Raw genomic sequence first — 12,211 nt, forward strand, 5'->3', positions numbered from 1 at the left:
TAAAGTACCTAAAGGTAAGGAAACTTTTACATAAACGAAGTCTGCAGCCCTGCAAATAATTATTGAGAGACGACTTGCTCACATCTCCTTTTCTCATCTGTATAGCTCCTTTTCTTCTTTCACATACTGTCACTTTTATTATTTTTCTTGTTGAAAAGGCTACTCTTTATGGCTAGAGAACACACCACCCCTAAAATCTCTGCAGTGCTGCCCTCTGCTGAAGAGAACAGACTTCTGACTGTGAAAGCACAGTTCTAAAATTTTCAGTGATAGCAACACCTGTTTAGTCCTAGGAACAGAATAATGTATATAATGTTATAATGATACTATAACACATGCAGCATAAGAGAACCTGCATATTTAACTTTTCACAAAGAGTCAATGTCTTGGTATGTACAATACTTTACACATATGAAGGAAACTGCTATGTGCCATAAACACATTGGATTTGCATAGCTTTATATCTATGAACTCCAGCTGTAATTCTGAATGTACTTCAACCAACAATTTACAGGTAGTCCTTGTTTAGCAACCACAATTGGGACCAGCAACTTAGTCGTTAAGTGAAGTGGTTACTAAGTGAAACTGCAACTATGCTTTATTTATTTATTTATTTATTTATTTATCATATTTATATAGCCGCCCATCTTACACAAGGTGACTGGGCAGCGTACAACAATGAAAAAGAATAAATACATAAAAACAATTACAAATTAAAAAACTGTAAAAACACACAAAATAGGAGGAGATAAAATTAATAAGAGAGCCATCGCAAAATATCCTCGGTTCCCTGGGAGCCCCAGGCCTGATCACACAGCCAGGTTAAGAGGGATGGAGCTAATCTCACTTCTGGGGGAGAAGTTTCCACGAGGTGGGCACCACGGCAGAGAAGGCCCACCTCCTGGGACCTGCCAAATGTAATTTTCTGGCAGATGGGACCTGCAGCATGCCTTCTCTGCCAGACCTGATGGGACAGGCAGATGTAATTGGGGAGAAGCAGTCCCTCAGGTAACCTGGTCCCATGCCATGAAGGGCTTTAAAGGTCAAAACCAGCACCTTGAATTTGACCCAGAAGCAAACCTACAACCAGTGCAGCTTGCGGAGCAGAGGTGTAACATGTACAGCCCTAGGGGCACACATAACTGCCCGCGCCGTTGCATTTTGCAGCAGCTGAAGCTTCCGGATATTTTTCAAGGGCAGCCCCATGTAGAGCGTATTACAGAAATCCAAATGGGAGGTGACCAGGGCATGAGTTACAGTGATTAGGTCCCTCTGATCTAGGAATGGGCACAACTGACGCACAACACGAAGCTGTGCTAAGGCCCTCCTAGCCAAGACTGCCACCTGCATTTTTAGGTGGCATATGCTTATAATCTTACTTCAGCTTTCCTTTGCTTTATAGACCTGTGAAGGTCGTAAATGTGGGCACTGGTTAAAGCTACTTTTTCATCACCATCATAACTGCGAATGGTCGCTCCCTGAGGCAGTTGCTAAATGAGGACTATCTGTACATAAAGTTATTTTTATTTTGAAGCAAATCAGCCAAGGGAATCCTAATCTAAACATGCTCCTAATCAGGATACCTCATTGTACCCTATTTGATCAAACTATAAATTCCCAGCTTTTGAGAAAAATTCAAAAGCAGACTGACAACGTATCTGCAAAACTGATTATTGGGCTTACTGTCAAAAAGAGAATACTAATAATTCAAAAGTAGAACAGTCAAATTTCATAGCTTTTGCAACGTCAACATTGCATATTTATACACATAAGTAAGCCCACAATGAATACTGTATAGATAATTGTACATTTCACCTGAGGTAGTGAGAAGGTTTCTAACAATTTCTATATTCAGATACACCTCTGAAATGAAAATATTTGTCTTCCCTGACAATCACAGTGCATAAGGATTATATTGAGGAGTTTATAGCAGTGTTTTTCAAACTTGTCAACTTTACGATGTGTGGACTTCAACTCCCAGAATTCCCCAGTCAGCATGAATTCCCCATCCAGAATTCTGGAAGTTGAAGTCCACACATCGTAAAGTTGACAAGTTTAAAAAACACTGGTTTATAAGAAGCATCTTAGGGAAACAGAAAGTGAAAAATCGTGATTACTTGCAAAAGAGACATTTATGCTATCAAATAAGAAGCGTTGCAAAGAAGCAACAAAAATAGAACTCAGGTCACACATTATAATGACCACATACTGATTTAACCAATTGCCCCAAATATTCACACGGTACTTTTTGAGATCTTCAAAATTCAACGGCTGCCCTTAGAGGACTGGGGTGTGCGCGCTTCTTTAGCCATCCCCCCACTTTCCTATGAAAAAGACATGAGGTAGGGTTCATAAGCAAGAGTCACATATGTGGGATGAGCGGCTATATAAATTAAATAAGTCAACCAGCCAGCAAGACAGGAGTCGGGGTGGGAGGCTGTGTTACTCTACAGGGGACACCTCCAAGGTGGAAGAAGGCTTCAGCCGCCATGCACTTTTGAAAGAAATCTCCCGACTGCGCTCAGCCAACGTGCTGAAGAATCCACCGCACGCACACGAAGCCCGGCCTCGTTCCCAGGAAAGAGGCTCCATCCAGCTGTCGTGTGCGGGCACCTTTTAGCCTTGCGAGGCTACAACCCACACTCGTTTCCGTCACTAAAAACCACACCCAGCCCTCCACACTCCCCTCTTTCTCCCTACCCTCTCTCAGGCCAGCTCCATGCTGACTGGGGCCTTGCACACTCCTCGGCGCTTAGTTGTTCGCCAGGCGCCTAACGCGGCCGCTGCTTCTCTCCACACACCCCTTTCAGTCACGCTCTGGGAGAAGAAGTAAATACGACCGAGAAAACTAAGGGGGAAAAAAAAAAAAAGATTACACGGCTCTTCCCTTCGGCGCTTATCCACCCACCGTTGGACTCTAGAGAGGAAGGAGACCCGGACGGACGTCTTAGTCTGCTGCCATCCGAGCAGGGCGGTTCAGGTCCCCGCGAACTGCTGCACGTGTCTTCTTGATGGCAACTTGTAAAGCGGCTGCAGGAGCAATAGAGCGGATATGAAGAGGCCTAACATTTTATTCACAGGTAGGAGAGGGTCGGTAAACAGGAGAAGAAGCGGGAGGTAGTTCGGGTCAGGATAGCTTTAGATCGAGGGCACTCGCCCTTTCCGGAAAGAAGAGAAAGAAAGAGAGAGAGAGAGTGTTTGGAAGAGCGTAAGCAAATCTCCGATTCAGTCTCGTGCAAGGGTTTAGTAATAGCGCGTTCCTAATGCTGCCGCGGTCAGAATCCATGATGGGATAGCAAAAGGTAACTTCATTTGCTTTACATTATGCTGGGTACTCTAGCTGATTTTGCTTTCACGTTTCCCTACGTTTTAGAATGCATTTCTGTCTTTCTCTCAACAATAGCAAGTAAAAATCACCCTTTTCATGTTGTTTTTCTGTTTGCCTGAAATTTAATATATAGAAGCATTCGAAAATGCGATTACCTACTTGCAGTTGGAAGTGTTGTTGTTGTTATATCATAATCATTTAGCACCTCTTGCGTGTGAAGGCCAGGACTAACCCGTGGGTCTTGTATGAACGTTTGTCCTCGGATATGTGTGCGTGCGTGTATTTACCTATGTATGTATGTATGTATGTATGTATGTATGTATGTATGTATGTATGTATATGAGAGGGCTAAAGTGATCAAATTTTAAAGGACCAAGAAGCATATGTTGCAGTAAATACATTGTTTAGCCTTTCAGCCCAATTTTGCAATGGAAGCTCATTATATATTAATATTTAGCACTATCCTGATTGTTTCTTTATGTCTTGTATTTTTGTAGGAACACCTGGTGTTGGGAAAACTACACTAGGCAAAGAGATAGCTCTGAGAACAGATTTTACATACATTAACGTGGGGGATTTGGCTAAAGAAGGTAATTTTTAAAATTTTACAGTATCTAGCATTTTATTTTATTAACATTTATATCCCACTCTTCTAATGTATATGCATCGCTCAGGATGGATAAATTTTATATTTATATAAACTGTATCTATAATTACTTTTAACTATATGTTTCAATAATATTGACATTCCAGAAGCATCTCCAAATTGGAGTACTGTATAACAAAGTAGATAAACACAAAATATGAAAATCAACTGTAAAACACCATTAAAATTAGTGGAAACAACCAAACTGAAGAAATTATTATTAACTCTTTTTCCAAAAACCAAGTGGATGCTATCTAATAGATGGGGAAGGATCTTCTGTATCTGATCTTCTGATCTCGAGCATACTCATGGCATAAAATACATATGAAGTGAACCTTATATCATTCAGTGAAGTTTATTTCCAGAACACTCATTTGATGAAGTAGCATGAAGATTTCTGAGAATAAGCTGTCTAAATAAATAATGATAATAGCTTTTTATGATTTAATAATCTTGGACTTCAATTTTTTTAATTATGCAGGGGAACTATATGAAGGGTTTGATGAAGAATATGAATGCCCAATATTAGATGAAGACAGGGTGAGTGTAAGCTGAAAGATGAATATAATTATGCATTCTGTTTTTGTAGCTAAGAATCCATTCTTAAGTTTTCTTTGCGTTGTTTTCTATATAGGTTATTGATGAAATGGAAGACAAGATGAAGGATGGAGGTGTCATAGTTGATTATCACAGCTGTGACTTCTTTCCTGAACGTTGGTTTAACATAGTATTTGTGCTTCGCACTGAAAATTCTTTTCTGTATGACAGATTAGAAAACAGGTAGGTTGGCGATGCAAAACTAAATATGGTTAAGATCCAGCTTAAAGCAAACCCTCTTATTAGTGCATAATATCAAACTTCAGTATTTTTACCTAAATTATCTAAATGCTTTATGTCATTTTTATATTTTTCTAGAGGATACAAAGGAAAAAAGCTTCAAGACAATATTCAGTGTGAAATCTTTCAGACAATTTATGAAGAGGCCATGTCATCCTATAAAGAAGAAATTGTACATCAGCTGTCCAGTAATACTCCAGAAGATATGGAGCGGAATTTAGATCAAATTATAGAGTGGATTGAACAGTGGATAAAAGACAACAACTAATTTTTTAAAAAAAATATTAAGAAATAGAACAGCAATAAATAGAACTTCTGTTTTCATTCATTGAAGAAACAGAAATAGTTGTTTCATTCAGGATGAAAATTAAGTCAAGGAGGCCACTGAATGTTCGGTTTTATGCTGTGCTCTTCATTTAGACTCTGTGAAAGCAGGAATCAGACATTAAAGAGTTAAGAACTTAAAAATCTGAACTTTTACTAAATTGGGTATCCAATACTGTAAATAAAAATATTTGAAAAGGTGGATAATAATGGTTCTCTAGACATTACGGCTGCTAAAATCTAATTCCTGTACAAAGTTTTATTAATGCAGTGGAACTTCTGAGAATCATTTCTAAACATGGGACCATGCAACTTAATGTATTAAAATAATTTGAGTGATTAACATGCTATAAATACCTAGGTGAGTTTGTGTCTATATACATGTTTTTGTTATTTATAAGCAAGATTTGTTGCAGCTTAGTAGAAACATACTTTTTGCTCAGCTTATTTCTTCTTCAGTTTAGAAGGCATCCAGGTTCATGAACTCATCTCTCTGTGGGTGAATGCTGGTGGCATTTTGCAGGATTTTTGAAGCAAGTGAATAGGTTGTATATGGCCATAATTACAATGATTCAAGAAGTGTCTGGTGCTCTTGCTTGTATCATGTTTTTCTATTCTTCTCTGCACTAGCCTGGTTCATATTGAATGTTATCAGAATTCATTACCCTAAATTCTTTCCAAATATTAAAGTGAACTTATTTGCAGTCCTGTCTGTATATAGAAACATCCCTTACAATGTGAAAAAGTGAGAAAATTGGTGAGAAAAGGTGCACTTTATTTTGTCATGTCAAAATGCATATATAAGGTACATAAAACATTTTTCTTAACAGCTCTCAAATTTGATAAGTGTATTGATAAATTAAAATTTTAGCCTTAATGATACATCTGGATACACACTGGATTCCACCCAGAGTGAACAGAAGTGCATGTTCAGATTCCCTTTTCTTCCCACAACCTCCAATACCTGCAAGATCCAAAGCAGATTTTGATGGTGTAGGAGGAGCTGCAGGGATGTAGTCTCTTCTGCCTCTTATAGCAATATTGAAATGACTTTCATTGATAAGCACCATTGCCTTCTGTTTTTTATTTTGGTTACCGTTTATAGGAAAAGAAAGGGAAATGGTTACAAATCCCCCTTAAATTGGATCAACATGAGGTGGTTTTAAAATTGGGTAACAAATATTTCTTCTCTATTCATAAATTGAGTCAATGATACTATTTTACAGTACTCCTACAGTGGTAGCACAGGTAGTCCTCATTTAGTGGCTGCAGTTATGACAGTGATGGAAAAGTAACTTTACAACCAGTTCTCACATTTACAACCTTTGCAGGTCTGTAAAGCAAAGGAAAGCTAAGATCATAAGCATAGTTGGGGTTTCATTAGGGGCTGCTTTGCTTAGCAACTGAGTTGCCAGTTCCAATTTTGGTCGCTAAATAAGGACTACCTATAAAAAGGTACCTTTTAGAAAGTCTCTCATAAATCAATTTTTTAGTCACTCTTTGCTAAAAGTATTACTTCGTTTAACGGAAACTGTAAAGTTCTCATAGAAAAAGTTACCATTTTGTTAAAAATTGTTAAATGTTTCTAGTATTGCAACTGAACTAATCTCATTGAAGATAGTAATTTCTGTTAGGTGTAGTGTTCACACTAGTATCTAAAAAGCAGATGCTTGGCGAACTGCAAGATTTAATTTACCTTCTGCACATTCAGGATATTGGTTCTAGGATCCTTGTCTTTGATTATTGTAAAAATTGTGAGTAATGTTTTAAGCAAGTTATTTATTTGGATACTGCATCTTTTAGTGAATTGGTACTGATACTGGTGGTATTGGTACTATAGTTTATTTTCAAAATAGTTCTTAGATTCTTTCGTATCACATGTTTCTGTATATAATGAAGAACAAAGAAATAGGTTTTTGAAAATGAATGAGGACACTAAAGGCAAACATTTAATAAGAACTACTTATTTATTTCATTTCCATCCCAACAATCAGTTTGATTCTCATTGGCTTACGTAATAGAAAACATTCAAACTATGACTTAATTTAGAAATAGGGCTTAATTACAGAATCAGTATTTCACAGACATCTGCCTGAACCTGTATTATTTCTAGTATGTATGTATGTATGTTTGTTTATTTATTTATTTATTTCATTTGTACGCAGCCCATCTCCCCCAGTGGATGACTCTGGGCGGCTCACAATTAAAACCAAAAACCCATGAACAAAAGTAATGCCACATAAATAATTAAAATTAATTAATCGATTAAAAGTCAGACTATAAAACAAACCGTATACATAAATACTAAAAACATTCAAAATGATGGGGGGGCAAAATCAATTACCCCACAAGCCACTTCCACTGCTGCGAGCCCCCATCTGGCCCCCAGGCCTTCTGGCATAGCCAGGATTTCACATTTTTCCTGAAGGCCGTGAGGGGGGCACACTGCACCTCGGGAGGTGGGTTGTTCCACAGAGTGGGGACCACCGCAGAAAAGGCCCTCTTCCTAGATCCCACCAGTCGAAATTCCTTGACTGGTGGGGTCTGCAACATGCCCCTTCTGCCGGACCGAGTGGCGCAGGCTGATATAATGGGTGAGACGGCTCCTCAGATAACCTGGTCCTGTGCCATGAAGGGCTTTAAAGGTAATAACCAACACCTTGAATTGGACTCGGAAGTAAACTGGCAATCAATGCAGTTTGCATAACAGTGGTGGTATATGTACACTCCCCCGGGGGCATTCAGAACTGTCCACGCTGGTGCATTCTGCGCCAGCTGTAGCTTCTGAATACTCTTCAAGGGTAGCCCCATGTAGAGCGCATTGCAGTAATCCAACCAGGAGGTGACCAGGGCATGAGTGACCGTTATTTCTAGTACTAGTATATTCTTTGTTTAAAGGAACTTTTTGTAAGAGATTTCAGTAAACTACCATATATAAAAGTAATTTCGGATAGCCTATTATCTTGAAATTACTTTCACATATTGAGTAAAAATTGAGTTTAGACACTTTTCAGCTTATAGCTTTCGTTATTTTTTTTTTTTCTCCTGGTGGAAATATTGTAAGATTTTTGTGTTGTTTTTTTCCCCTGAATCAGAAAAGAAAGCCTTGCATTCTTTATTTGCAAACTCTTTTAAAAATTGATAAACCATACAGAGGAAAATACAGTGACTCGGTGCACGGTTTGTATGAAAAATCCGGAGCATCTCCGGGTAGAATAGGAAAAAATGACGCTGGCAATCAGTCAGATAAATGGATCAGTTATTTGACTCAATAGAAGGCAGATTAACAATAATCTTAAAAGATTTATCATTAAGTTGTTTTAAGGTTACCCCCCGAATTCCGTTCGTCAAATTTGTTCGCTTTGGTTCTGTTTTCCGACGTGGTTTGTGGCGGAGGACTGACCCCGACTTTGGAGCAGGAACCCGCTTCCGCCTCTGTTCGACCGAGCCAGCTGAGCCGCGCTCCACCTTTAAGTGCGGAGAAGGCGGGGTTGCGGCCAAGAGTCGGGGAAAGTTGAAGCTCTGCTCTGCCCTGCGAGAGGAAGGGAGGGCCCGGCCAAGCAAACCAGAACTGGGCTGGCAAAGGAGGAAGTGGAGAGAGCCGTGCCAGCCAGGTGGGGGAGAGAGCGGGGTCTCCCCGCTGGATCGCGAGGTTTCGCGTGGGAGCCGCGACGGGTAGCTCTGGGGCGCCGGGTTCGTCGAGGGAGGAGAAGGAAGGCGTGGAGGACATTGCGACAGAAGTCCCGGGGCTCTGGCTCTGTGGAAACCTGCCGCTCGTTTGTAATAGAAGAACCGCGGGGAGGCCTGCTGAGGGAGGTGTTTGTGGAAGGTGTCGTGTTCCCTGGGAGTGCCCACGGGTCCGCATACCTCTCAGGAGATTACAGCTGGGTTGGAGCAGCGGGCGTTTGGCTGTCTTTCCCGACCAAGTAATCCAACAAGGAACGGGATTTGTTCTGGTCAACGTGGAGGTGGTAGGCAGAGCTGCACCTGTTGAATGCTTAGTTGCAAGGTGCTTTATAGGACGCGGGGGACCCCATTCCGAACAAATGGAGTGCCACTGTGCTTAACAAATAAGGTTCTTGATACCTGTAAAATAGATACAGACAGCGTGGGCTGTAGCATATATTCCACCCTACATAAGGGACAGTATATGTTGTACTAGTAATGGATTACTTCTAAGATTAGATTAGTGGTCCATCAAATGTTAAAATGGGTTTTTGTCACCCAGGCATAAAGTATAAAGGTTCTGATAATTTTAATACATACAGTACAATGGATGTGGCAATTGAATAAATAGTGGGTTATTACATTGTGTAATATATGAATAATATCTGTTAACCAATCCATCTATATTTAATTGTGCTGAAATCTGCATAGGATCAAACTTTTAATATAAGTTGTATGGAAGTATGGGGTAATCTGAAGAGGATGAATGTATACATGCTGTTAACAATGGTGTTAGTTCCTATAATGATTATTTGTAGAAAAAGGATATTTTCCCCTTACTAAATTAAATTTTGGGGAGATGATTGGGTTGCAATTAAAAAAAAAATTACAAGTATCAGAAAGTAAAAGTGCTGGATGTTTCTAGTTTGTGATTTTAGGTCATATTGCTGACAGTACTTCTGATGATCCAATTTCCTATGTGTAAAAACAGCACAGAAGTTTTATATGGAAATAAACAGATGCTTCATCTAAAATATTGCTTGCAAAGGAAAAATAATTACTCAGAGTTCATTTAATAAGAATATTTTTAATGACTGCATTCCATCAAAGAAAACTTGGAAAGCACTTAAATGTAGAATTGGATTATTTGTAGCATAACTAGCCACTACATATAACTTGGTGCACCTTCTAAAATACGTGAATTATTAAGATAAACAATGCTTTCTTTTTTCTCTGCTTAAGAAAACAAAGCACCTGGGTGTGTTTATGCCAGCAAGGCACAATTTTACAGTGATGGGCTTTTGTAATCTAATTTTGCAATCAGTTTTGTTTCGTATGCAGTAAAAAAATGTTTCACATATCTAGATAATTTTAAGATAATTTTAAGGGTGGGAGATTTGGATCAGTTAGGAAACATAAAAAAGATGCTGGCTAAAACATCTGTAAGTATATTAGAACAAGTATTAAAAAATGGAGGCATCTTAATCTGAACATGATTCTAAAATTTCATGAATTTGTTTTCTAGTACTGTATACCTTTACCTGAAGATTTTGAGAAAGTGTGGAAGCCTGGAATAAGAAATTATTTATATTGGCAATGTGTGAAGCAGCCCTAATGCAGAACAAACTGAGTGATGCCTCAGAAGGTGAAGATGACATGCTATACGGAGATTTGGGAAATGGATTTAAAAAACATAGTGATCTTTATGAACGAGAAGGCTTCCACAAATATACAGTGCGGCCTAGAAGTGGTTCTGCAAGGAAGAGCTTGCCAAGCAATGGAGAAGAATATGAAGCAGTATTTTTTCATTGCTCAAAATGTAACAGTTTGAATGACGTGCCAGTCAGAAAAATTGGAATGAATGGATTTGTTCACTGCAAACAACAAGCCAGTCCTGGTAAGCCTTTTAACACTGTTATTAAGTAACGAAATCCATAAAGTTTTACAAAATTAATGTTGATAAACTGTTTTGATCCAATAAAGAAGAAATTCCATTCATTAGACCACCATGATTAAAGATGATAGCTGGAAGTTTAATTACAAATTCCTCCAGATAGATATGTTCAAAGCAAAATAAATAATATATTAGTTTCAGAAATAATTTTGACCCAGGTCTATGTTCTTTGAAAGAAGGTACCATTTTGGCTTATATTGATGCTACAGTAGTTGGATTATAAATATTTGGTCCTGCATCATTTTATATGTACATGGGAGCACACAAAGTGATATTTTTTAAAAAAATAAACAAATTTTGAATAAAAATACAATTAAATAATATTTGAATGAATTTGTTCTTGTACCTTTAAAAATAAGAGATGACTGTAGGAAAATTTTCCCAGAGGAACATTTGAACCTGACATGGGACACAATTGCATTGAAGCACAAATTGGTATATTGACAGTGATGAAAACAGAGGCCTTTTGTATAGACTCATGCAAATTTGAATATACAAGTGATTGCGTACAGCAGCAAGTTATTTGGGTATATACAATAGCAAAGTATTTGATTGGATATAGGACAACATGCATCTACAGTACTAAGGTCAGTGAGTCAATTAGGATGTAATTAGAGGTAATGGGGCAGGACTACAAAGACAATAGGAGTTTTGAAAAACAAAGAGGCAGTATTCCATGAACAGAGTTTCTTTCTGGGGAGTTACTTTCTTTTGCTTTCCCAGAGCTCTGCTTGCCTCCCATTGTCTTTTCCTAGTTTATCAGCTATTCTTTGGTCTTCTAAATGTTTTATGGCTGAGCTGACAGTTTAGTTTTCCTAGGAAGATATATTTAGGTAAGGGGTTTTTAGCTTGACCCCCCCAAATTATCCTTCATGGCAATGGTTGAGAGGAGGTAGCAATCAAAAATGTAATACATTGCTAAGGACTGGAATGTCAATGGATAATCTTCAGGGTTTTTTTTTGCTGTCTCAACCAGTTAGATGCAAGATTCCAATAAATATGGACAAATTTGTAAATTCTAAGCACCCAGGAGTTTAATGCTAACTATGTGGTAGCATAAATGTATCACATTTGGATGATACCATGAATAGAGTTTAATAGGCCTATCTGGACAGTTGTACTATTAGTCAGGGAATATGCAATAATTTTGCCTGATCCAGAATCTGGAAATTCACATTTTCCCAGTATTCCATATTTTCAGATTTTTCAGAAAATACAGTTTTCTTCTTCCTGATAAACAGCATTTTGTATGAACTGTGGTCATGCAAGTTTTTCAGACAGTTATTTTGAAATGTACTCATCGCAAGCATTACTTTTTAAATCTTAACATTTCTTTCATGTTCAGAGATTAAGTACTGCCTGTTATGCTATTATCTTCTTTTAATATTAAAAATAAAATTAGGAATATCAGCCTCAAGCATTAGAGTTCATGTGTCCTTTGTGTTTGATTTTGGTT

The 12,211-nt window shown here is 38.3% G+C and overlaps 2 protein-coding genes and 1 pseudogene across 2 annotated transcripts in view; 2 read left to right on the top strand and 1 right to left on the bottom strand.

Moving 5' to 3' along the window:
- LOC148213757 (uncharacterized) overlaps positions 1 to 12,211 on the bottom strand; it is a 261,467-nt pseudogene that overhangs the window by 29,585 nt on the left and 219,671 nt on the right.
- Positions 2,703 to 5,960, top strand: AK6 (adenylate kinase 6). Its single transcript, XM_007433693.4, has 5 exons — positions 2,703 to 3,080; positions 3,826 to 3,918; positions 4,456 to 4,514; positions 4,609 to 4,754; positions 4,890 to 5,960. The coding sequence occupies exons 1-5, from the start codon at positions 3,053 to 3,055 to the stop codon at positions 5,077 to 5,079; spliced, it is 516 nt and encodes a 171-aa protein (XP_007433755.2). The 5' UTR covers positions 2,703 to 3,052; the 3' UTR covers positions 5,080 to 5,960.
- Positions 7,072 to 12,211, top strand: part of CCDC125 (coiled-coil domain containing 125) — a 28,954-nt gene continuing 23,814 nt past the window's right edge. Inside the window, exons 1-2 of the mRNA XM_025170185.2 lie at positions 7,072 to 8,749; positions 10,327 to 10,698. Of these exons, the coding sequence (XP_025025953.1) occupies positions 10,398 to 10,698 (301 nt within the window). The 5' untranslated portion in view covers positions 7,072 to 8,749; positions 10,327 to 10,397. The remainder of the gene's footprint in view (positions 8,750 to 10,326; positions 10,699 to 12,211) is intronic.

The sequence above is a fragment of the Python bivittatus genome, unplaced genomic scaffold (genome assembly GCF_059951505.1).
Source record: "Python bivittatus isolate LINGU-HERP-01145 unplaced genomic scaffold, Pbiv_v1 ctg000850_np1212, whole genome shotgun sequence".
In the NCBI taxonomy this organism is placed as follows: domain Eukaryota; kingdom Metazoa; phylum Chordata; class Lepidosauria; order Squamata; family Pythonidae; genus Python; species Python bivittatus.

Excerpts from the sequence above, each read along its gene's own strand:
- AK6 (XM_007433693.4), top strand. The coding sequence starts at position 3,053 with ATGAAGAGGCCTAACATTTTATTCACAG. Across the intron at positions 3,081-3,825 it reads GCCTAACATTTTATTCACAG|GAACACCTGGTGTTGGGAAA; the intron begins GTAGGAGAGGGT and ends GTATTTTTGTAG. Across the intron at positions 4,755-4,889 it reads TATGACAGATTAGAAAACAG|AGGATACAAAGGAAAAAAGC; the intron begins GTAGGTTGGCGA and ends ATATTTTTCTAG.